Source organism: Strongylocentrotus purpuratus, unplaced genomic scaffold (assembly GCF_000002235.5).
Source record: "Strongylocentrotus purpuratus isolate Spur 01 unplaced genomic scaffold, Spur_5.0 spur5_scaffold_17, whole genome shotgun sequence".
Taxonomy (NCBI): domain Eukaryota; kingdom Metazoa; phylum Echinodermata; class Echinoidea; order Camarodonta; family Strongylocentrotidae; genus Strongylocentrotus; species Strongylocentrotus purpuratus.
The window spans coordinates 3,261,685-3,289,102 of NW_022145602.1; the positions used below are offsets into that span (position 1 = coordinate 3,261,685).

At 38.8% G+C, this 27,418-nt stretch overlaps 2 protein-coding genes across 2 annotated transcripts in view; both read right to left on the reverse strand.

Moving 5' to 3' along the window:
* Nucleotides 1-3,177, reverse strand: part of LOC115925149 (tenascin-N-like) — a 28,343-nt gene extending 25,166 nt beyond the window's left edge. The window contains exons 1-2 of the mRNA XM_030988465.1: nucleotides 2,973-3,177; nucleotides 1,221-1,490 (exon numbers count right to left, since the gene is read on the reverse strand). Of these exons, the coding sequence (XP_030844325.1) occupies nucleotides 1,221-1,490; nucleotides 2,973-2,988 (286 nt within the window). The 5' untranslated portion in view covers nucleotides 2,989-3,177. The remainder of the gene's footprint in view (nucleotides 1-1,220; nucleotides 1,491-2,972) is intronic.
* A 4,060-nt stretch (nucleotides 3,178-7,237) lies between these two features.
* LOC105438630 (fibronectin-like) overlaps nucleotides 7,238-27,418 on the reverse strand; it is a 41,078-nt gene continuing 20,897 nt past the window's right edge. The window contains exons 4-8 of the mRNA XM_030988107.1: nucleotides 15,728-16,000; nucleotides 14,554-14,805; nucleotides 11,898-12,170; nucleotides 8,280-8,552; nucleotides 7,238-7,536 (exon numbers count right to left, since the gene is read on the reverse strand). Of these exons, the coding sequence (XP_030843967.1) occupies nucleotides 7,238-7,536; nucleotides 8,280-8,552; nucleotides 11,898-12,170; nucleotides 14,554-14,805; nucleotides 15,728-16,000 (1,370 nt within the window). The remainder of the gene's footprint in view (nucleotides 7,537-8,279; nucleotides 8,553-11,897; nucleotides 12,171-14,553; nucleotides 14,806-15,727; nucleotides 16,001-27,418) is intronic.

Sequence of the window (27,418 nt, forward strand, 5' to 3'; positions counted from 1 at the left end):
ACCAAACTTTGTATTACCTTTAACCTGTGTTTTGTAATAAATGGATTGCTATCTCCCTACTTTGTGTATGTCTTTTTTCTATGATTTACATTTGTATGGTTTAGATTTCAATTGGAATCAAAAATATATGATACTTGATATTGGATATAATTGGCCAAAATTGGGGTCGTGATTTTAGCCATTCCAGTAAAGAAACGAAAAATGCCAATACCGGTTAATAGTCCAAGAGTGAGATCCCTCAAAATTCTGGTTACAATGAAAAAAGTAAAATTTTGCTGCGATACCCATTGGTTAATGTGTTAAAATGTCCTTTGTGCAAGCGCGGACTCCATACAGTGCTTTTTGTCTGCGATTCCCAAATGATTGAAACTTTCAGTCATTTTTCAAGCAAAGATTACAGACAGTGTCTCAGATTTTTTGTGATGTTTTAACTCATATCCTGCCATGAGGCTGCATGCACGCTACCGTTAAAGTGCTTTGTACACGCAAGCGCGCCATCGATTGGCTGATTAATTCACACAAGCGAGCTATCGCTTCGCTGCTTCATGCATGTTTGCTCGCATTCGTAATAGCAGTTATTGTTCATGCCCATTGTACTGTGCTGAGTCCTTCCCAAGCGTTATAGATCGCACCATCAGATTATCAGATTATCTCAAAATAAACTTGGCACAGGGGGGATTTGTGGCTTGGCACAATGGGGATTAGCCCTGTTGCTCTGGGCTGTATTCATTATGGCACGATTATTTACTCAATAAAGGGATAAGGTAAGAATTCTTGATAGTGTTTTGTTTCAAATCGGCATATAAAAGACATATCGACTGCTTTAATATTTGAGGTCTAGCTGCTTTATATGATCTCGGGAACTAGCACGTCCTGACATGACCCCTCCGCGTGCATATAAAACAGCCAGGCCTCTCAAAGCAGTTGATATCTCTTTACTAATGATCCGACATTTGCTCCTGCAACAATTTCTCAGAATTTATTTCATCATAGGTATACGGTTAGGATTGCCAGTGGTTTTTCCTATAACCCTAGTTATCTGAATACATTTTTTTTCTTATTCCTTTTCTCCTGCATTGCTAGTCAAAAGTTTGGGTCAATTAGACCTGCCTTTCACAAAACCCTGGAGCTGCCCCTGATATGCCATATGGAATCTCATTATCCATACGCACAGGTACATACATGTACACGTTCTGCTTTTTGTCATTGCATAAACTTACGGGTGTACATGGCTGCACTTCTCTGTCTGAAACTGTTGACAATCAGCTCCACCCTGTACAGCCTGCCTGGCATCAAACCGCTAAAGGTATGCTCTCTAGTCTCACTGGTATTCACCTGGACGTTGTGGATATCGATGCTCAACTCGTTCTTCAAGTTCAGAAGGTAGAAGTCGAAGGGTCCGTTGGTATCGGCCGAGACCATACCCCATGAGAAATTGATTGACGTGGTCGTGATCCCGTTGAAAGAAATTTCACCTTCCTGCATAGGTGCTGAAAGATGCAACATTGAATACAATTAAATAAGATTTGTTTTTAAAACAATGTAATGGAAATTAGGAGGCTCTCTTACTGAGAAGTTACCAAAACAATCACCCCCCCCCCCCCCATCCTCAATAAGCATTGGTGGAAGGGATGTCGTTGAAAGAAATTTGACCTTCTTTAATACATGCTACTAGTTGTCAAATCAAAATCAAATCAAATTTTTAATTGCAATGAAAATCAGAAGGTTTTAGGAGCTACCGGATGATGAATCAAATCAAATCATCTAAGAGGATCTTTGATTGTTATGAAACTCATAAAGCTCTCTTAGAACAAGGCTGCCAAAAACCATGTTTCACTTCAAGAGTTTCAGAAGTAGCAACCTCCTCCCGAGAAGCTGATTGAAGTGGAGACCTCATTGGAGGAAGTTTTACTTTATTATTGTTATTATGTGTTTGCCGTCACCTGTGCCTGGGAGGCGAAAATCGAGCTCAATCACTGTAACCCTCGGGTCTCTCCTCCCGATATAACTGGTTGGATTGTGCAGGTGGACCACTACACCAGGGTTTCCCCCTACTCTTATACAAATAGTGCAGTAGTGGGTTCTTATACCCCTTTCAAACTGGCCTGATTTACATCGGATGCATCCGGACGCATCCGATGAAATGGCCACTATGACAGAGGAGAAAAAGCTGCTGGAATAGCCGACGAAAAGAAGAGAAATAGGCGATTAAATTCTCCTGCTCAAGAACAGGAGAAATTCTCTTTCTATCGGTGTGACACCGATAAAACTGCCACTGTGAATGGGTTCAGGAGAAAACAGCGATTAAAACACTGATGAATATGGTCAAAGGTCGCAGTGTACACGCTTTTTCTTAACCAGCTGCGTTTATTGACATTTTGTTGAACATGCTGCATGCTAGCTAGATGGGGCGCGGGCCTAATTTGATTTGTTTTATTTGTATTTGTATATTCAAAACTGATTACTAACAAATATAATGAAAGTACAATGGATTTTTGTTTATCGCATCGCGCTCACATTATTTCTTTTTCACTGAATTTCCACATTGCTTATGCGCAATAATTCTTCACATCCGGCCAGGGCTCACCACAGCGAGTGAATTTTCCTGGCTGTATATATGAAAGGGACAGCAGGGAAAGCGGCGGTTTCACCTTTGCTACATAAGGAAAATTCAATCAGTATTTTCATCGGTGTGACTCTGATAGAAGCCAGTTTGAAAGGGGTATAAAAGTGCAAAAGGGGTGACTCTTCTCTACATGGGCCTCCATCTACCATCCTATCCAAGAGACACCCTTTCATAAGTGCTACCTGATGTTCTAATCAAATCAGAGAAATTTTTTGTTTAATGAAGATCAGGAGGCTCACTTAGAATTAAGCAGCCAAAATAAAATCCCCCCCACAAAAAAAAAATTAATTAAGGCTTATCTGTTGCCCTTCCAAAAATATGATTCAGAAACAAGACATAGACGTACGCGTTGTTACATCCATTGTACTCGGACTGCTCTCTGTGCGTTCATCCTCAGCGACAGTGTTCACATCCACGGCGTAGTCCGTGTCTGGTAGAAGATTATTGAAGGTATACTCCGGACAGGCGTCCGTCGGAATCAAGAATTCGTCTCCGTCTGGTCCAGTGTCCAAGCCCTGGCTGCGTCGTCTGACCCTCAGGCGTAGGAAACGATACCTGCTCAAGAAGCAAAGTAGCAGAAGTAAATCACTTTTTTTGTAAATAATAAATTGGGCTTTCTTGTTTTGATCTTCTCAGATTTTCCGCAGATTGTTAGGTTAAAGGATCCATACATGTTATCTCATAAACACTGGCATATGAATACTTTCAAAACTGTGCAGCTACTCATGATTTTCATGATTACATTCAAATCTCATGTCATAATCCATCAGAAGAGACATTATTTGATTAAAGAAACAGAACAACTTGTTGACCAGGGTAATGGATGTCCTTGGCTGCTTGTATCTAATCAACCGCCCCCTCCCGACAAGAAAGATCCAGTGCCCCCTCAGTAGCTGGACTGAAGCTTCGCCATCAACGTTTGCAAAGGGGCAGTGCCATTGTGTAATGCTGCCCTCTTTGAGACATTGCTGTCATAGTTATGTTCATATGATAGCCCGTTGTCCTTTGCCCCCTTTACAGCGGTTTCTCACGCATAAATGAATTGTTACTGTTAGCAACAAGGGTCCTATGCATATTCAGTTAACTCTGTTAACTAAAACACATAAATGTAAAGCATAATTATTATACTTCATGTCATCATGAAAAAAAACTGCCACGGTTTACCACTTCATATTTGGACAAGGTCATTTTATACAAGCGAGTACCTACCTTCCTTTTCGTGGCAAAGTAATGTGGATGGTAAAAGACGTGGGCCGTCGGAGTTCAATGATGACCTGCACTACAGGCAATGGTGCTGTATTAGGGGAGTTACATTTTAAAAATTCTTTTATCACATGTACACGTAAAGCCTATATATATTATCATACAGTCAAACCTGCTTTAACAATCAATTTCTTTTTTTTATTTGACAAAAATTGCTGATTGAAACCTGTATCAAAAGATATGACAAACTAGATGGAATTCGACTGCGCGCAGTCGAAAATGATGCCTCCGTCATAGAGCAATTTTACAAACCAAAACAGAACACATTTTTCGAATTCAAGTTCAATTGTAATCCATGAACAGGTTCTCAGAATATCGTGTTTACAAGCAATTTCTCATATACATATATGACCCTTTGATCTTTGACCTCATGACCCTAAAATCTACTCAGTTCATTGGCTCTGCAAGATGTCCTGAGTTAAATAGTAATCCATCTGTCAGTTCTAATGAGAATGTGTTCACAAGCTATTTCTGCATACATAATGAGCCCATGACCTTTGACCTTTGACCTTATGAACCAAGAATCTACTCAGTTCATTGGCTCTGCAAGTAACATACATGACCTAATTTTGGCAGGAATCCATCAATCGGTTCTTGAGTACGCGATCACGAGCTGTTTTTGCATACACAATGTGCGTTGTGGCCTTTGGCCTTTGACCTCGTGACCCCAAAATTTAATCAGTTCATCTGCTCTGCAAGTAACATACATGACCTAAGTTTAGCAGCAATCGATCAATCGGTTCTAGAGATAACGCAATCACGAGCTGTTTTTGCATACATAATGTGCGCTGTGGCCTTTGACCTTTGACCTCGTGACCCCAAAATTTAATCAGTTCATCTGCTCTGCAAGTAACATACATGACCTAAGTTTAGCAGCAATCGATCAATCGGTTCTTGAGATAACGCAATCACGAGCTGTTTTTGCATACATAATGTGCGCTGTGGCCTTTGACCTTTGACCTCATGACCCCAAAATCTAATCACTTCATCGGTTCTGCAAGTAACATACATGACCTAAGTTTGGCAGCAATCCATCACTCGGTTCTTGAGATAACGCGATCACGAGCTGTTTTTGCATACATAATGAGCCCTGTGACCTTTGACCTTTAACCTCATGACCCCAAAATCTAATCAGTTCTTTGACTCTGCAAGATACATACATGACCAAAGTTTGGCAGGAATCCATCAATCGGTTCTTCAGATAACGCGATCACGAGCTGTTTTTGCATACATAATGAGCCCTGTGACCTTTGACCTTTGACCTCGTAACCCCAAAATCTAATCAGTTCATCGGCTCTGCAAGATACATACATGACCAAAGTTTGGCAGGAATCCATCAATCGGTTCTTCAGATAACGCGATCACGAGAACGGGACGTACGTACGTACGTACGTACGTACGTACAGACGGACGGACGGACGGACAACCCGAAAACATAATGCCTCCGGCTACTTCGTAACGGAGGCATAAAAATTTCCTGTACCGATCATGCAGCCTGTATACAGCTTCAATTGTACATGTAATAAAGTAACATTCCTATAACCTTCTACAGTTTACATTGTATCTTCTTTGAATGATGGGTTGTTGTTTTTTCCCTCAACCACACCCCCTTGACTAAAAAAATAACGAGGATTCAGGGGGAGAAAAAAATTGGAACACCAGCAATTTGGAAATAAAAGGGGGAAATAGGGAAGAAAAGAGAAAATACAGGAAAAATCAGGAGAATCGTGATAAAATCTGGAAGAATTAAAAAAAAAAAGTTTAAATTGGGTTTTTATCAGGCCTGATGTTCATGCACTACTTTCTCTTAAGAAAATTGTTCAATCATACATTAACCCTAATTATATACCTCACTTAAGAAATCCAGCCATCTGATTGGTCGAATTGCATTCATAAACTTCAACTGTTCCTGTAAAATTCTCGGTAACCATGCATAAAACATTTCACTATTTTTAATAACCATGGTTATTAAAAATAGTTGGTCAGCGTCCATGGTTACCCCATAGGTTTACATGTTAAAAAATGGTTTGAGCGATGGAGGACCGTATGTGTGCGAAGAATCGGTCGGTAATTTCAATACAATTGAATCTCGATCGATCTTACCGACAATTTTATCTTGCATTGTTGACATGAAGACGAAAATAAACTTCCAAAAACAAAAAAACAACATCTGCCGATAGATCTTGATATAATTTCGTGCCAATATGCATTGCAAAAGTAAAAGAAGGGTCCGTTTAATGAAGCTTTTGCGAAGCATTCATCACGCAGAGCCGGTTTCAATCCATTTTAATGTATATATTGTACAAAACTGCCAAGCATTGTAACATAACGCGATGGCCGAGTGGTATGAGGCGCTGGTTATAGATGCATCACTTATTGGTACGCAAGAGTTCGAGTCCCGTCGTCGAAAAAAATTAAAAAATTTTTTTTTTTTATTTTTTAGTCTTTTTTTTTTCGGCATATAAAAGTATTAATGACTGCTTTAATATTCGAGAAATAGTTGTTTTCATACGCTCTCGGGAAGGTTACAATTGGGCTATTCCCCTCGGCAAGCCTCGGGGAATAGCACAATTCTAACCTTCCCTTGAGCGTAATAAAACAACTATTTCTCTCAAAGCAGTCATTAATACTATATTATATACCTCACTTAAGAAATCCAACCATCTGATTAGTCGAAATTGGAGGCGTGGTTTTAGCCATTCCCGTAAAGAAACAAAAAATGCCAATACCGGTTAATAGTCCAAGAGAAAGATCCCTCAGTTTCTCAGATTTTCCATGATGTTTTAACCAAAAATACTCAATAAAAGGATAAGGTAAGAATTCTTGGTAGATTTTTGTTTCAATTCGGCATATAAAAGACATATCAACTGCTTTAATATTTGAGGTCTGGCTGATTTATAGGCTCTCAAGAACTTGCACATCTTGCCATAACCCAGAGGGGTCATGGCAAGATGTGCGCTCGTTCTCTTGAGCGTATAAAGCAACCAGGCCTCTCGAAGCAGTCAATATCTCTATAATATAAATATTGCAAATATGTTTTTATACAACCCGGCCCTGTATTAAAAACAAATCTATTCCGTCATCAATAACTAAGAAAACAAAAATTTTAAAATGTCTGTACAGAGCAATTTGGAGGGGAGCTCGCATGTGCATCACAGTATTTCCAATTTTAATCAAATTATGCACAAACTTTCACTAATATTTTCTGCTTTTATTAAAACCAACTTAATACTAGGGTGGACTTCCCCTTTAAATGAAACCTTCACATGAATATTTAACTGCAAGTATTTTCAGGATGCGTAGCTTTTTCGACCCTTGGCCATACATTTCATGGTTTTCATAATCAGTTTACAAATACACAATTAACTCATTCATATGTATATTACCGAGCACAAAGGTCACGCCGGTAAGTCGCCCTCTCCCAAATTCAGAAAATCCAAATAGTGTAAAATGGTATGCAGTGCCTGGGGACAGGTTGCGGAGGATCATCATTGTGCTGGTGTCGAGGATGATGGGAGAGCTGGGGGTACCTTCCTGAGGTGTATATTCCATCTCGTACGAAGATGCCCCAAAGTCGGGCCAGTCGAGGAACAGGTCTTGTCCCCCAGAGGTGGAGGTGGAGGTGGAGACCTTTAGGAATTGGAAATCTGGAGAAAAGAGTGGCAATAAATCAACTGGAAATATCCCCTCTTAAAATATGATTGGACATGTATTGTATATCCATTCTCTTAATATCTTATTTCATTTCATTTTAAAAATAATATTTTGTTTTATATTGCTTTATATTTTGTTTTATATTGCTTTATATTTTGTTTTATTTTGCTTTACATTATTTTTTTATTTTAAACTCTATTTCATTCTATTTTATTCTATTCATACTTTTTTTCCTTTTATTTTGTTTATTTCATTTTACTAATTTCGTTTCATTTCTTTTTTATTTCGATTTTATCTATTCATTTATTTATAGTGAGCACTAAAAAAAAAAGTTTTTTTTCCCCCTCAACTCCGCCCCCTTAAAAAAAAGGAGAGGATTCGGGGGGGGGGGGGAATGGCATCTAACAACATTCCCCCCCCCCCCCCTTTTGAGGAAGAAAATAGGGGAAAAAAGGGGGGAACTAAGGAAGAATCAAGAAAATAATGGAAAAATCTGGAAAATAGGGATAAAATCAGGAAAAAAATTGGGAAACCGATTTAAATTGGGTAATTACCAGGCCTATAATAAACCGTTTTCATTCCATTTTATATTTCTATTTGTTGTCACATTAAGAAAGAGTGGCGACCACAAGTGATTGTTCCTAAATTTGAAGAGAAAAAATTTAATTTAATTTGGACCTATAGAAACACTGTGAGCTGCTATGGGTTAAACTTAATGTATAGAGGCTGTATGTACCTGTCCTGCAGATCGTGGTGGCAGGTTCTCCTCGTAAGTCTCCTAGCGTGCTCTTGACGATGACGGTGTAGATAGTGCTGTCCATCAGGTAGTAAGCCATCGCCTGAAGCTGCTCATCCTTCCCTACCGATTCCAGAGGGATCTCTTCGCCATCATCGGTCTGTATGCTGATAGCATAACCGTCAAAGTTACCCTCCTGCGTTGCGACCCACACAAACCGGAGCAGACTTTGTGTGATGTAGATACAGGAGACCCGTCCTGGCATTCCAGGCACTAATTAAATTGAATGGAAATTTATTTCCAGTAATATCACAAAAAAAGATGGAATATCATAACAGATAAGAACATCAAAATTACATTTAAATTGATATAATAACATTCAATAACAACATCAAACATACATATAAATTGACATAATAACATTCAACGTATATAGAAAATTTGAAAGTATAAACCAAAGAACAAATGGAAAATATTCCCTCCGTAAAAGCCAACAAGGAATGACAATAGAATGTACAAGGCGCACAAGTAATAATAACATAAGCTGTAAAAAAAAAGGGATTGCATTTTGGTATGAGAAATGAGGTTACAAAATTAATTGTGCATTATAAAGAAAAGATATTTATTTAAAATCTTTTAACCCTATATTAACCGGGTTATTTAAGATCAGGTTTTTACCAGGGGGGGATCAATTAGACCACCCCCCTAAGATCCCGACCGGTTCACAGCCAATCGCCGCGAAAATGTGCATGCATGTCAAGTGAAGTGTATAGAATACTATGGTACTCATTTGCATATTTATCGTAATTTATGCAAATAAGGTCATACATTTTACATCTTTACCCATGAATCATATGTTAATCATATTCAAGCATTCTTTTTCACTACATATATTTGTTAGACCCTTTGGAATAATAATACGAAAAAATAAATTGGTAGAGCCAGGTTATCCTTTATATGTTATCTATTGTTTTGATAATTTCTTATGTATTTTGTTTGTTTTTTTTTTTACTTCTGTATTTTATTGTTTTTGTTGTTTTATTTCATTTCTAACTACAATTCAACCATTTTGACCCCAAAACAAACACCTAAACTTTAAAAAAAGACCAAATAACCAATGATTTATCTCCTTTTAGGAAAAATGATATTTCCATATGTTTTGTACACAAATCACAAAAAATGAGCGATTTTTAGGGCTGACAAGCAACGACAAAAAGTCATGTGACTTTGTAACTATACGTCCGATTTTCAAAAGATTTGTTTTTAAAAAGTTGCATAAGACTCAAAGTTGTCTTTTTAATTGTTGTACAATCAAAGAAACAAGTCAACGCAAAGCGTAGCATCCCCTCGCAGGGTACAAATGGCCTATATACATCAGAACAAGTTACCTCCATTGGACTATACTAATATATTAATAGGCAAGGAAGTTAACCAAATTTTCACATATATAATTAGGTGTTTTTGCATATTCAATGAGCTATGACCTTTCCAATTGATCTACATACTCAGAAATCGAACTTAGGCTGTACATGTATTTTGATACCATATACCTTCATACTACATTTCTTTAAAATTTGTCAAACATTACTCAAGTTATCGAATAGAAACCAGATTCGCATATTTAATGAGGTATGGCCTTTGACTTACATACTCAGAAATTGAACTTGGGCTGCTGGCAAAATGTACGTAACTACGATTGAGAACATCGTCAGTGTTCTTAACTTTTCAGTAAAATAATTCTGAATTCTAATTGAGACCATATAAAGTGACAAACAAACCTCGGTAGATCTCTAATAACAATAAAAAAGCTTGTTTATTTTCTCCATTTGACGATATGTTAGGGGTAAAGACCGGATCACATTATAAAAAAGATATATCCTTCCACCCTGCCATTATGGCAGGATTATATGAGTGCCGACTCACTGCAAGCTATTTAAGTAGGCCATTCAGGTTTCTGTATGCACGCGAGGCGCCCTTTAGTGCCCCATGAATGTGCTAATCTGCCTGCGATACAGTACTAGCTTAAAAATCGATGAAGATTTGATAAATTACGATTATTTTTTAGGTAATCTTACTATAAATTTATAAGAATATTGATGATTTTGTTTTCAGTTTGTAGGAAAACTAGATGGAATTTTGACTGCGCGCAGTCGAAAATGATGCCTCCGCAATAGAGCAATTTAAACAAGTTTGGAGTTTAAATCTCCAGTGGTTCTTGAGATATCATGATAACAATCTCAATGTATGGAATTTCATAAGTTGACCTCTGTGACCCTTGACCTTTGACCTACGTGCTCCAAAATCTAATCAGATTGTCTTCCTATGGTGATACACACTATCATTAAGTTTGAAGTTTAAATCTCTAGTGGTTCTTGAGATATTATGATAACAATCTCAATGTATGGAATTTCATAAGTTGACCTCTGTGACCCTTGACCTTTGACCTACGTGCTCCAAAATCTAATCAGATTGTTTTCCTATAGTGATACACACTATCACTAAGTTTGAAGTTTAAATCTCGAGTGGTTCTTGAGATATCATGATAACAATCTCAATGTATGGAATTTCATAAGTTGACCTCTGTGACCCTTGACCTTTGACATACGTGCTCCAAAATCTAATCAGATCGTCTTCCTATGGTGATACATACTATCCTTAAGTTTGAAGTTTAAATCTCAAATGGTTCTTGAGATATCGCGCTAACAAACTCAATACAAGGAATTTCATAAGTTGACCTCTGTGACCTGTGACCTTTGACCTACGTACTCCAAAATCTAATCAGATCGTCTTCCTATGGTGATAAATACTATTCCTGAGTCTTAAGTTTAAATCTTAAATGGTTCTTGAGATATTGTGATAACGGTCAAACGGGACGGACGGACGGACGTACGGACGGACGGACGGACGTACGGACGGACGTACGGACGTACGGACGGACGTACGGACGGACAACCCGAAAACATGATGCCTCCGGCACCACCTTCGGTGGCGGAGGCATAAAAAGCGTTCTATGGGAAAATTATGATTATTTAGTTTGGTTTGTTTGTTTAGTTTTTTAGTGTTTTTTTTCCTCTACGAAATGTCGGAGTTGGGAGTGCGGCCTTATCGCTGGCAAATAAGGTACTATCATCAAGTTTGAAGATCATAACTTAAGTGGTTCTTGAGATATCATGTTAACAAGAAAGAGGAACGGACGGACACCCCAAAAACATAATGCCTCTGGCACCACCTTTGATGGCCTGAGGCATCCAAATTTCACAGCACAAATGCAGTAAGAGAAGTTATGGATGTGAGAGGCTATACAAACACTCTACTGTATTTGAAGATAAAGCTTTTTACTGGCGTGGGATGTGAACAGAACTGTCTACTAAGTATTGGGAAATGTTGATTATAAAGATGACTAATTTTTGTGTATGCTTTCTTGAAAATAATTATGTGTGATAATCTCAGTAAATGAATCATAAGTGACGTTTGACTCATCATTTGATTGGAATTTGGGAGTGTATGGCATAATTTACACAATCCTCCTGAGAAAAAAATACATATGAAAACATTGAACAGAGAAACCTGATACCTCTGGAACAACAACCCCAAACACAATCGTATACATGTACTTACATGTGGTGACATCAAGGGAGTGTACTGTTGTATCCGATTGGCCTTCTACTTCAACAAGCAGGTAAATGGTGTAGTTAGTGCCAGGGATGAGGTCGCTGAATTCAATGCCTAGGACATCACCAAAGCCTACAGTCTTTGTATGTAACAAGCTGCCCTCCGGGAAGGTAATACGCAATACGAAACCAGTCACCTCTGGTCGGGTGGTGTTGCCCCAGGAGACAAAGATAGACGTGGACGTCCTTGTCTGCAGGCGTAGTTCCTCTGAGTCTTGTTCTAGGAATAAAAAAAGGAAAGAGAGGGATTTTGAATGGTTTGGGATAGTTTTGTGTTGTTATGACTGGATGATTAATTATAAATGGTTATAACTGGTTGTGGATGGTTGACCGGCATGTTAAGTGATGACAAATGTATCCCCTGGCAGTGGCAGCGATTTTGTGTCATCCTTATATTTGAAGGAGGGACACAGATCTCCTCTCCCCTCCCTGAAACAAAAGGATGAAGTAGAGATCACCACTAGTGGCTCAGACTATTGTCAAGACTAGGAGCAACATCACCAAAACAATATGTGTGTAGATTAGAGTATAATGCATCTCTGTTGAAAAATTGACAGAAAGCTGTCAAGAAATGTGGTAATTAGGGTGCACACTAGACACCCACCAAAATATGACCTTTTGACCCTATAGAAGACAGAGCACAGGGGGCAGCATCACCAACAGTTATAGGTGTTTAGATATGGCAAGATACACCTCCATACACAATTCGAAAGAAATCCGTCAAGGAGTTAGGATGCAGTAATAAGACTGCACACTAGAGTGCACACAAGTCACCTATCAGAATATGACCTTTGACCCTATAAAAGACGGAACACTGGAGGCAGCATCAACAAAATCTATAGGCTTGTAGATTATACCAAGATACACCTTTGTTAAAAATTTGAACAAAATCCCTTGAAAAATATGGCCTATAGAGCAAACACAAACCATCAAAAACTAGATAGAACTTTGACTGCGCGCAGTCGAAATGATGCCTCCGTCATACAGCAATTTTACAAACCAAAACAGAAGAAATTTTTCAAATTCAAGTTCAATTGTAATCCATTAACAGGTTCTCAGAATATTGTGATTACAAGCAATTTCTCATATACATGTATGACCCTTTGATCTTTGACCTCATGACCCAAGAATCTACTCAGTTCATTGGCTCTGCAAGATACATACATGATCTAAGTTTGACAGGAATCCATCAATCTGTTCTAATGATAATGCGATCGCACAAGCTATTTTTGCATACATAATGAGCCGCATGACCTTTGACCTTGACCTTATGACCCCAAAATCTAATCAGTTCATCAGCTCTGCAAGATACATACATGATCTAAGTTTGGCAGGAATCCATCAATCTGTTCTAATGATAATGCAATCACAAGCTATTTTTGCATACATAACGAGCTGCATGACCTTTGACCTTGACCTTATGACCCCAAAATCTAATCAGTTCAATTGCTTTGCAAGATACATACATGACCTAAGGTTGGCAGGAATCCATCAATCGGTTCTTGAGATAACGCGATCACGAGCTGTTTTTGCATACATAATGAGCCCTGGGACCTTTGACCTTTGACCTCGTGACCCCGAAATCTAATCAGTTCATTGGCTCTGCAAGATACATACATGACCAAAGTTTGGCAGGAATCAATCAATCGGTTCTTCAGATAATGCAATCACAAGCTATTTTTGCATACATAATGAGCCCTGTAACCTTTGACCTTTGACCCCGTGACCCCAAAATCTACTCAGTTCATTGGCTTTGCAAGATACATACATGACCAAAGTTTGGCAGGAATCCATCCATTGGTTCTTCAGATAACGCGATCACGAGAACGGGACGTACGGACGGACGGACGTACGGACGGACTTACGTACGGACGGACGGACAACCCAAAAACATAATGCCTCGGGCTACTTCGTAACAGAGGCATAAAAATATGGCGTTTTAACCTATAGAAGACGGAGCACTGGGGGCAGCATCACCAACAGTTATAGCAAGATACACCTCCATACGAAATTTGACAGAAAGCTGTCAAGAAATGTGGCAGTTAAGGTGTACACTAGACACCCACCAAAATATGACCTTTTCTTCTTCTTTTTCTTCCTCGGTAAATGCTACTTCATACAACAAAGATTACGCACTGCAGTGTGGTGTGTGCCATGTCCAAAATGTGTGTAGGCCTCAATCCAGGTGCAAAATATATATATGCAGTGATGTGCTGTTAAAAACGTGGACAGCAATGTGCTGCCATCAGTTGGACACTTCCGTCAATGCCCTTTTAAAGGCATCCAGAGAAAGGAAGTTTGCCTTTAGAGCGCACACAAACCATCCACAAAAATATTGGCCTTTTACCCTATAGAAGACAAAACACTAGGGGCAGCATCACCAAAAGTTATAGGTGTTGAGATTATACCAAGATACACCTCCATACAAAATTTGAAAGTTGCAGTTTCAGCGCACACAAGAATATGAAGCGGCGGACACGGCAGAGGCGGACGCCGAGGCGTAACGCTGCTGAATCCAAAGTACTCCACCGGCATACTGCCGGGGGATACAATAACAATATTTAATGATATGACACTACCCAGGGTTTTGAATCTTGTCTTACTTGTTTGAAATTCTGCTCCTGTTAGAAGGTCTGTTCCCTCGGCTGTCACAATGTAGAGGTTGATCCGGTAAATCTTACCCGGCTCTAGGTTTTCCAGTATAGCAGAAGTTACAGTTGCACCAAATGGTAAAGTGGTGAAAGATGAAGCATCCAAAATGCTGTATCGGATCTGAAATCCACTGACTTCAATGCTGGGGAGGGCCCACGCGACTGACAATGATGTAGTAGCATTCGCTTCCAAAAACAAATCAACTGTATAGGAGTTCAGAAATTAATACACATATGATTCGTAACATGGACAATGCATGTAGAAATCACTTGGCTACATTTGCTTGCTGCCCTCTTTGAGACATCTTCATCATTATACCTGTATTGCTCTATAATGTTGGCCTATGAAATGAACCAGACTATTAAGGTATATTCCGAAATTAAGTGGCAGGTTAAGAAAATTGTGAGAGACAAGAGACGTTGTGGTTGGTGATGTTTGACTGAAAGTGTGCTCCAACTGTCTGACTAAAATGTTCTCTAACCAAGACATTAAAGAGTGAAACTTTATATCCTATTATTTGCAGTTTCAATTTGAATCTTTATACAAAAGCATTTTTTTTTAAATTATAAGGAGCAAAAAACTAGCCGAAGGCCACTATTAAAGCCTAAAGTTGTGCATTCCTCGTAAACATGTGTACAAGTAAATGCATGAAAACTATAAATATTGCAATCTCCATTGCCGCGCAATACAAATGCGCGATGCAAATGCACTGGCAGGGATTTTTGTGTCATCCTTATGTTCAAAGGAGGGACAAAGATCCCTTCTCTCTTCCCTGAAACAAAAGGACGACATACTTTTAGAGATCGTGACTATTGTCAAGACTAGGAGCAGTAGATTTTACTAAGTCACACCTCCATACAAAATTTGAAAGGAATATGTCAAGAAATGTAGCAGTTAGAGCGCATAAAAGACATATGACCTTCGACCCTATAAAGGACGGACAATGAGGGCAGCATCTCCCAAAAGTGTAAATGTGTAGATTATACCAAGATACATCTCCGTACAAAATTTAGAGCGCACACAATAATATGATGCGGCGGCAGCGGCGGCTGCATGCTGATACTAAAACCAAAGTCTCATTCGGCATACTGCCTCGGGGATACAATACAAAAAGAGAAGCATTACCAAGAATTATGTCATCGGTTGCAGGCATAGAGTATGTACGATCAGCTAACTCGCCACTGAACGTCTGAACTTCAAAGGTGTATGAAATCCCCGCCTGTAGACCATCGATTACCACCGACGTATCGCTACTTCCCACAAAGCGTTCTTGATCACCATACGTGATCCTGAAGCCATCATACTTGTGATACTGAGTTCCGATAGGCTGCTCATAAGTCACTTGTACGCTGGTACTGGAATCGGGGCTCAGCAGAAGGTTTGTTGCCGGATTAGGAACTAAAAAGAAGAGGATGTAAATAATAAGATATTAACAATAATAATAATAATGATGATAATAATAATAATTAAAATGAAAAGAAGAAGAATTATACAAATAAAAAACAATATTAACAATGGTAATCTTTCCTTGGATAGTGCTCATATCCACCATGCTGTGATGCTGATGGTGTATTGATACATTTATTGAGAGATGTTTTCATCAATTTTTTTACTTACATTAAAACCACACTGTATTACTTGCTACTTCTATATAGAAAAATTCCCTAATCAGTGCCTGTTGGTCCCCCTTGATCCTCTTTTTCTTATGTTAATTGAGAGCTGAGTTAATGAGATAGCCACCTGTTAGTGACCTCGCTGGGTGGTCTAATCCATTCTGGCTGAACTAGTACAGCCAACCTTTAAATGCTTACCAGTAATTAAAAAAGATTTCAACTCATTTTAACCTGAGACAAGCCCTACAGTCGTGAAAAAAAAAACTTTGACTTTTGTCTAACTTCCTTCATTAAACACCCAATAGAGAGCTGATAGGCCATAGATTACGATAATATCACTTATTTGCTATTTTAGCCTCTGTCAGAGGACAAAAAGCTCTCTGAAAACTCAAAATCTAAAGCTTTGAATATTGAAAGTCGACCTAAAAAATTAACTTTCAACTTTATGACATCATCTTACGTGGAGTACACATATATATTCACAATGACTTTGTATTAATTAAAGAGATAGTTGAGTTCTTGTTTCAGACCGCAAATGCCATTAGAGAGTGCATGGTTATTGCTCTTGTTCTTATTTATGATGTTTCTAGTGCTCTTTTAGGACCTAAAATTGCTATGAAGGTAATTTTTGGACCCCAAAATGTGTGAAATTCAGCCAATAAGATCATACCAATTCCGCTCCACTTTCAAACTACATGGAACTTTGACTGCGCGCAGTTAAAGATGATGCCTCCGCCAAACAGTGATTTCACAAACCAAAACAAGCAATTTTTCAAATTCAAGTTTAATAGTAATCCTAATAGTATTCCTTTGAAGAGTACTCCTTGAGATACTCCAATCTCTTCTCTGTAAGACCAGAATTCCCTTAGGGATGTCGGCAGCTCCTGGAGAGTTTCAGGCCAACCCTGAGAGACTGTCTGCCACAATGACCTAAGAACAGGGTCATTGGATGTTCCCCTCTGGAGTTCTGTTCTCTTGTGTTGTCCGAAGAAGATCAAGTCGATTTGATGAGTGTCTTCTACTTCGGAGCAGATTGATTCCACTATGATGTCTAGCGGAACATTGAGTGCTTCCTTGGGGTTAGGAAGACGGCTCAAGGTATCTGAAAGAATCATTTCTTTCCCAGGTCGGTACTTGACTTGGCATCTGTATCCTTGTACCTTGATCAATAGTCTCTGTAAACGATGTGGTGCGCTTCTTAGAGGTTTCTTCCAAATTGTCTCCAAAGGCATGTGATCTGTTATCACAGTGAATTCCTTCCCGAATACGTATGTATGGAATCGGGTGATACCAAACACTAGGGCTAAGGTTTCCCTCTCTTTGTTCGAGTAGTTGGATTGTGCATTCGAGAGACTTTTGGACGCAAAAGCTACTGGTTTGCCATCTTGGAGCAGGCATGCTCCCAGCCCTTTAATCGACGCATCTACCTCAACGGTTGTCTCTTTCTTTGGGTCAAAAGAACTGTAGGCATGCTCCCGATGAGACTGCGCTTTTCAGGCTGTTTAAGGCATGTTCGTGATCCTCGTCCCAGACGAATGGAATTTCCTTGTGAAGGAGTTCACAAAGTGGTGCTGACTTCTCTGATAGATTAGGTATGTATGGTGCTAGGTATGTGAATAATCCTAGGCATCTCTGAATATCTTCCTTGTCCTTGGGTGAAGGCAGTGTATTGATAGCTTCAACCTTGCTTGGATCTGGGAAGATTCCAGATCTTGTGTACATGGATCCAAAGTAGCTGATAGCTTCCTTTTTGATAGTACACTTGGAGCTGTTGAACACGAGTCCTTCCTGTTTCGCTGTATCCATGAGTAAGCAGAGATTCTTGTCGTGTTCCTCCTCTGTTTTCCCGACAATGGCAATGTCGTCTGCGATACATACGCAGCCAGGCACATTCTGGACGATCATATCCATGAGTTGCTGGAAGATGTCTTGGCTTGTGCATAAACCGAAGGGTAATCGTTGGAAACAATATCTTCCAAATGGTGTTTTGAAGGTGGTCAGGTCTTGGCATTCCTCTGCTAGGTGTACTGACCAGTATCCAGCCTTTGCGTCTAGCTTGGAGAAGAATTGAGCTCCTGCGAAGATCAGTTGGATTTCTTCCAAGGTTGGAATTTTGTGTGGACATCTTTTCAAGGCATCGTTCAACCTTCTGGGGTCAAGACATATCCGTATGGATCCATCTTTCTTCACAAGGGTGGTCATCGAGCTTCACCAATCTGTGTGGTGTTCTATCTTTCTGAGGACTCCTTGCTTCTCCATGTTATCTAGTTCGGCTTTGATCTTGTCCTTCAGGTGGACACTGCACTTTCTAGGTGCATCTATGGTGGGCTCTGCATCATCTTTCAGATGCAGCATTGCTTTCCCGCTAAAGCTTCCCATGGCATCAAACTGATCTGGGTATGTTTGTTTGAGGTCACTAACACTTGTGATAGGTGTATGTGTAGGTGTGTCCTTGTGCATTGTGTGGATTGTGATAATCCAGAGATCTGTGCAACCTAACAAAACCAAGATAGCTGGTCCATTCACGTCTGCTATGTAGAATGTGTGTGTATACCATTCTGGACTCTTGTATCTACACTTTAAGTCTAGTGTACCAACGCATGGTATTGATATTTCGCCATATGCTACTAGCTTTACTGGTGTACGTTTCACTACTTGCCTACACTTGTCACCATATATTTGTTTGGCTGTGCATACTGTGATAGTATTAGCGCTTGCCCCGGAGTCTATTTTCAAGTATAGGTAATGCTGACCTGATTTCTGTGGGATTATGATGTCAATGTTTGCAAAAGCTACTGTACCCTGTGAGTTGATCACTGTGTTTGGTCCGATCGTGTGTATGGTGTCAAAATGTTCGAAGTTTGATGGACCTGCTGTTGATTGATGATCATGATCTGTGCTAGCATTATGTTCAGTGTCTATTTCACTTATCGGTTTATACTTTCGACCCTTTGATTTCGATCGTGATTTGTTTCCGTGCTTCGGTTTACGGTCATCAGATTTCTGGTCATCTGATCTACGATCTGGTTTTCTACTACGATTGTTCTTTGCCTTTCGACAGAACTTGGCCCAATGGCCCTTTGTGTCACAGGCATGACACACATCTTTGTATACAGAGCATTGACGAGGTTTGTGGATACGTCCGCAGTTTCCACACGTCTTCCGTCCCTGGCTCTGCTTGAACGAATCTATGCTTTCTTTAGCCGGCTCAAGCTGCCTCGTATTTTCGACCCTCTACTAGAATTGCTTCGATTTGATATCCTTTAGGCTGGTCCAATAGGAATTTCTGGAATTTTAGACTTGGTGTTGAGGTGATGACTACCTCCATAATCCGCTTGGCAAGTTCGGATTCCTCGAATTGGCAAGTGTTTGCTTTGTCTCTACATCGAGTAACGAATGCATCAATGCTTTCATCTTGCCTCTGCCGATATCGCATCAGCTCAAGACGATGGACTCGTAAATTAATGTTTACCTTTATTTGTTTTTCAAACAATTTCCACAGCTCTTTTGGTTTTTCTTGGTCGGCCTCTGATAGCCCAGACGCATTGATTCAGCGCAAACCATCATTGCCTACAGCGATTTTGATTTTGATAGCCTTTTTCTTGTTATCAGTTACATCTTGGTCTGCCAACACAAGCTCCATTTTTTGCTTGAATAGTTTGAACTCTTTGGGTAGGTCTGGTACCTCCCAGTTCATCTCTGGATACTTTGTACTCATTGTGTATGTTCATGTGTGCGTATTGGTTACGACAGATTATACGAATGAGTGTTGTTGTTAATCTTAATGTGAACAGATCCTAACCGGCTGGTGTTGATAAGGTTCGTACACGTATACCTGTGTACACTCTCGCACCTGTGTGAATGTCATTAGGTGTCTCATGCAATGAAAATGTTGATCACTCTCACTCAATGTCTGACAGTGACAATTAGTCACACACCAGATATTTAATTGTTAATATTATCTGAAAACAGGTTTAATGTTCACACCTCTGATTTAGCTTAATTTTAGATTTAAACTTTAGTTTAGTTATTATGCAGACCCCTGTGTCGGTGATTGAGCACAGTTATAACTTGCTTAGGCTATTCTGAGCAGGCTTTATGAGCCTTTATATGCTCATACACACAACACCATTCACGTACGAGTTCATCGGGAATATGCAGTAGCATCAGTGTCTCGGTACACTGTGCGGTATGTACGGTGCACGTACTATGCATACAAAAAAGTGTGACGTGACAAATCGCTAATCGACGATAATCTTGCTAATTATACTTCCCAACTGTCGTGAACTGGATCAATTGTGTCTTCAAAAATCAAACTTGATTTTGAAGATCCCAGCAGCTGCCACCATGATGAGTTCGAGGTTCTTAGATTGGTAGATAGTCATGATGATATACAAGTCGGCAGGCAGGTTTGTTGTGATGGTTGACATGATTTATTGAACTGCGACGGATACCGGATATTCCGATATCGCATATCGTAACATAAAAAGCCCCAGGACCTTTCACTTCATGACCCCCAAATCTAATCACTTAATTGACTCAGCAAGATACATACTGTACATGTCCTGTGTTTGATGGTAGTCTGTCCATCGGTTCTAATGATGTGATCACCTATTTATGCATACATAATGATCCCTGTGACATTTGACCTTTGACCTCAGGACCCCAAAATCTAATCAATTCATTGGCTCTGAAAGATACATACATGACTTAAGTTTGGCAGGAATCCATCAATCGGTTCGTGAGATAACGCAATCACGAGAACGGGACGTACGGACAGACGGACAAACCGAAAACATAATGCCTCCGGCATAAAAAATATGGTGACTATTGATTGATTAATTAATTAATTAATAATAACAATATCGGGCTGGCTGATTTTTAGTTTTATTACCAACACCAAAAAGCAACCAAAAAGCCAACATTGGCATTGGCTTGAATAAAACATACAAGGCGCCATGTCGTTTTTTCAACAGCTGATTTAATCAAATTATCAAATATTTGTGGGGCACCATAAATATTAGAAATCGTTAGATTTATGGATAATTCAGCCGTCTCTGAGCCGATTTTGTCATTTAAATTGTATGTTCTTTCAAATTTGACACTAAGTTTTTCATTATCTCACAACAACAAAAATATTTTATGTAGCGCAATCTGCAACAAAACTCAACTATCCCTTTAAGCATGGCTATTATAATCAAGATCGGGTCCACATGTGATGTTGTCACCGAAACAGCAGTAAATTTTACCCCTGTTGACTCGTAATTTGCTGGGGTGCTGAAAATGAGGTTTAAATTTGCTTTTGTGCAATATATATATCTTTATTTCTTTACGTTTTTATTCTACATTCATTCAGCTTTACATTGATATAAAGTTTTTTAAACCTCGCATCAGGTGCAATTTTTAGTTGAATACAGACCGTTTCCTTAACACAAAGAGCATGGTATAAGTTAAAGACTACACCAACCTGTTCTATACCGAGAAGAGTAAACAATGTCTTGTGTATTGGAGTCGGTCATTTGCAGTTCATACAGCAAACCCCCTTGAAGCCCAAGATAAAATATGGATGTTAACGTTGGGCCGATTGCACGCGGGGTTACAGTAAGTTCTGAGGACGCGTCCACTGATGTTCCAGAGAGAATGGTGGTCACACCCGTAGCAGGGAACAGCAATTGAAAAAAGTTTGATCCTGAATTTGCACTGCTCAGGCACAGTTGACAAGCTAGGATGACAAACAAAAACAAAATATTGTAATTTCATCATTGTATATTAAACACTCTAAAAAGTTAAAATAGGGTAATTCCTGTGGTCTACCTATTCTGCCGTGGTAAAAAACACTTAATCACATCTGTGGTAATTTCACGTATGGTTTTCAATTTTCTTATGGAAATGACCATAATAGATGAGGTTAATACATTTAAGACACACCACAATTCAGTCCTACATGTTTCTAGAGTTGAGGTGCAATGACTTTTTAAATTTGAATACATCTTCCAAGATGGCTGCCAAGATGGCTGACATGTTAACAATATAAAAGTAGTAGTGACCAACCATAAATTCGCAAGAAGGAATTCAAAGTAACCAATGGAGGGAAAGAGAGTTTCGGGTGTCTAGTGAGTTGAAGGTTGGATAGTCATAACAGAGAGTGAGGTTGCCTTGGCAGGCAAGGTTGAATGGGTAAGAATCAGAAAGGGCAGAACAAAGGAAGTATGAAGAATAGAGATAAAGGGGAAGGAATATAGGTCACTGCTGCCTCTATGACGACACAGTATGCAAAGCTAAATGTAAATTAAAGAATTACACATGTGTAAATTATAATCTTAAACTAGGGGCGTTTACACCTACAGAAACAAGGGAAACGCTCTCGGCGGTCTCGCCTGCATAACGCAATTCAATATGATAAACCAGAACGTCAATGACGTAGTGTTCATCCGCATTTCGCAACAACAAATAACGTAAATTTTGTGGTACACTTTTGAACTGGTCAAAAAATACAAATTTGATGCCCTGGAAGGGACATAATTTCATTTCATTTGCATGAAGTACCATAAATAATCAATGGAGCAAAATCTCACAATTCTGTGTAGAAGTTTAGTGTTCCAAATTTAGCTCTACCAGATAAGGCAAACCAAATCAAAATCGGTCAAGAAATGAGGGAAAAGAAGCAATTTTTTTTATTTTTGGTTAAATTTGCATAAATAACCATAATTAATTAATGGAGAACAATTTCAAAATTCTGTGTAGAAGTTTAGTGTACCAAAGTTAGCTCTACGATATAAAGCAAACCAAATCAAAATCGGTCGAGAAATGAAGGAGAAGAAGCCTTTTTTGTGATTTCGAATAAATTTGCATAAATTAGCATAGATAATGAATTTCACGATTCTGTGTAGAAATTTTAAATCCCCCTCCTAGCCCTATCATATGAAACAATCAGAATCAAAATCGGTTGAAAAATAACGAAGAAGAAGCATTTTGAAAATCTTGATGTTGATGCCACAACAAAGTCTAAGTTTGTTGACCTTAAATGACCTTTGACCTTAACTTAGTGACCTGAAATTCTACTCACATGATTGGGGATACTTGATTACCTTACAGTCAAAGTTTCATTGACTGAGAACTTATACTTTAAAAATTATATCAAAAATTCAAAAACTTAACCTTAGGTTAAGTTTTTGATGTTGACGCCATCGTCGCCGCCGCCGTCGCCGGAAAAGCGGCGCCTATGTCTCGCTTTTTGCTACGCAGGCGAGACAAAAAGGTGAGATTTAAAAATCAATTTTTGCATCATGATTCACAATCCAATTCCCAGTAAGTCTTCTAATTTTTCAGAATAATGGTGATAGATGCGTGTGAATGGTATTAAGAATAAAAAATCAATTGATTTACTCGTTGAGATTCATGCATGGGCAGTTTGTGGTCGCCCCCTCCCCTCCCCCCCCCCCCCCAAAAAAAAATTTAAAAATCTATCTTTGCATCGCGATCCAATGCCCACTAAATTGACACGTGTGAACGGTCGTAAACAAAAAGCAATCTTTGCATTGCGATCCAAATCACACTAGTTGTTATGTGTGAATGGGCCTATTATGATCACAACGTCAATGTGCTTTCTGATCCAAAAAGAGTAACTTACCTGGAATATTGATGCCAGTATTTTCAACTGCTGATCCCCCTTGGCCATCAGAGTTGACAGCCACAACACTGAACGTGTAAGTGGTACCATCATAGAGATGATCAATCTCATATGACCCATCAGTATTGGGGAGTAAGGATCTCTCATACACATCATTGGTGTTAGTATTTGTTAATGTCACATTGTAGAACTCAAGGGTGTTGCAAGTAGCTGGTGGACCCCAGGCCGCTGTGAACCCCCATTGCCGAATATTGTTGATGACAAGATTCTGAACAGGTCCGGTTATCTGTGAGGTACATTGAGGTACTTCAGGGGCTGTAATAGTTTGAAAAGAATAAAGAAATCAGTATGAAGCAGCGGCTTCTTCTTTTGCCACTTCCTTTTCTAAGTGGTGGATCAAGGAGGGGCATGGGAGTAATGTGCACCACCCCCTTCCTAGCCTGCCCCCCAAAAATAAGGGGAAAGAGGGAGAAAGAGGGATTTAGAAGAGGGCTGCAGGCTGATCCTTTTTCTCATTTTTTTTTCTTTCTCTTTTGGCGTGGCTTGTGATAGAATTTTGTAGCTTAAACAGCACATCAAAAAGTAATTGACCAATATTTTTCTTTTTAGTCAAAGTAGTCAGACTCTGACTACTTTGTTGAGAGGCTTTATGTTTTCAGGTTGTCCGTCCATCGAACGTCCCATTATTGTGATAACTGATTGATGGACTCCCGCCAAACTTGGGTCATGGATGTAGCTTGCAGGGCCAATGATCTGATTAGAGTTTGGGGTCACGAGGTCAAAGGTGATTTTAATGCCTCTGACTGTCAGAGGCATTAAAATAATAATAATGATAATGATAATACTAGACTTTAATTCGTCACTTAGACAAATTAGGTGATACGTATGATAATGGTTTAAATAACGAATACTGTATTACACAAAATATTATTTTATAAAATGCTTCTCCCATTATGATCTATCATATGTCAAGATAAAATTGTGTCCCCTTGATCATCGTGGATCTCGGGAAGATAGATTGAAACAATATATGACCGTTGACCCTGTACAGTAACCAGTTACACCTTTGACTCTAATTTACATCATGAAGAACACATTTTGACGATTTTATCTTATTCAAAGAAATGAAAATGTAATTGATAAATGATTATCATCATTATGATAATGATGATCATGATGATAATTATCATGATCATGAGCGTGATCCTGATATCTAATTTAAAAATGAGGAATGATTTAGATAGCATATAGTCTCAGCTACAACATACTCAAAAATCTACTAAATCCATGCAGAAATAATGGCGATATTGCTCGCAAAAGACAGAAATGTAGAATCCAGATTTAAAAAAAAGTCATCTCCCATAGGGATTACACGCAAAAAGTAATGGATTAAGTGGGGAAAAAAGGGTAATAATAAGGTAAATACGGTTGTTTATTACATTATTTGCGAATCTACGTGTTTTAATAATCAAAGGAGATGGTACAGTGAAAGGTCAAAAAGAAAAAAAATCGTTGGAGACACCCGGACACGAACCAGGAATTTCGAGCTTGGAAGTCAAGTGAGTTACCGATATACCAAAACATTTTCCATGGCGATTACACGTAAACGGGAAATGGAATTCTCAAATCCTACTTTGCAAGTGAAATATGAGCATGATCCCGGCATCTGATTGAAAAATAAAAGACACATTAGTGATAGCTGATTGTCTCAGCTACAACATACCCGTTAAACACCGGAGATATTGCTCATGAAAGACAGGAATGTAGAATTATAGTCTCAGCTACAACATACTAAAAAATCAACTAAATCCAAGCAGAAATAACGTTGATATTGCTCGCAAAAGACAGGAATGTATAATCCAGATTTGAGAAAAAGTCATCTCCCATAGGGATTACACGCAAAAGGAATGGATTAAGTGAAAATAGGGTAATAATAAGGTAAATACGGTTGTTTATTACATTATTTGCGAATCTACGTGTTTTAATAATCAAAGGAGATGGTACAGTGAAAGGTCAAAAAGAAAGAAAATGAAGAAAAAAATTGTTGGAGACACCCGGACTCGAACCAGGGATCTCGAGCTTGGAAGTCAAGCGCGTTACCGATATACAAAAAAATTTCCCATCACGATTACACGTAAACGGGAAATGGAATTCTCAAATCCTACTTTGCAAGTGAAATATGAGCATGATCCCGGCATCTGATCAAAAAATAAAAGGCAAATTTGTAAAAGCAGATTGTCTCAGCTACAACATACTCGAAGCTCAGCGAAAAAGAATTTAAAACGACAGAGATATTGCTTACGAAAGCAAAAATGTAGAATCCAGTTTTGAGAAAAACTCATGTCCCATAGAGAATACACGTAAAATGTGAAAAATTGACATGCCTCTTTTAATCGCAGAAATACGCCCTGATGCCTTTGTCAAAATGAACATTTGTGTAACTTTCATTCGTAGAGAATTGTCTCAGCTAAAACATATCAAAATTTGGAAGATGAAAGATCAATATCCACAGAGATATACAATCAATTTTCAAAAATAGGCTAAAGTCATAATATGCAAATTTAAATTTTGAGTTTGGAGGCCATTATGATGACGTCATGAGTTAATCGAGGGTCAAATGAGACATGAAATCATATCTCCAACTCATAGTCTATCTGAGTATGAAAAATATTGGGAGTTCCTATCTATTCTGAAGAGTTACAAAGAATTTTGTATAGGCATGTTTTTGCTCATGTATTGTGGATAAAGATAACACAGGTCCGCGCGCGCTGTCAACCTTGACGGACGCTCATTGCGTTATTAAAAGGTGAACAAGTTATCAAAATGCTTTGAAAAATGTGCCAAATATGAAAACAGAGAAAATTCGGCGATTCTAAGTTGCAAAATGCTAGTATGCGCATGCGCGTATGCATGATTTTTTGTCAAATGCTCTAAATGGCCTGAAACGTTTGCAAAAAAAAATTTAAGACGATTTTGAGCAATTTAAAATTTTACGTGCGCGTTAACGCGGGCACAAACGCGTACGTGCGCATTTGCGCACATTTATTGACCTGAAATTGACCGGACGGATATTAATCTTAATCATGATGAATATGAATGAGAAATTCCTTTCCGTTATGAAGATATGATCATAAGTTGATTTTCACAAAATGGCGCCTGGATGACGTCACAATAATTTTGACCCTCTAAAAAGTCACGCAGTTCTAAGTTAGACTAAGATCTATCATCATGGCAAGTTTCATGATAATGGCTTTATTCAGTCTTGAGATATCCTGTGAACAGATTTGAGGAAGAATAATAAATAATAAATAGATAAATAAATAAATAATAAAAATCTTGACGAAATCAAAAGGTGATACGTCTACGTACGTATCACCTAAATAATAACAATAACAATAAAAACTAGATTTGTAATACTTGTTTGGAACAAGTATAGGTGGGCTGGTCGAACTAAAATTTGAGACAATATAAAGGGCACATTTGAGATAGCTTATTGTCTCAGCTACAACATACTCGAAGTTCAGCGTAAACGAAGCTAAAACGACAGAGATATTGCTCACGAAAGACGGAAAT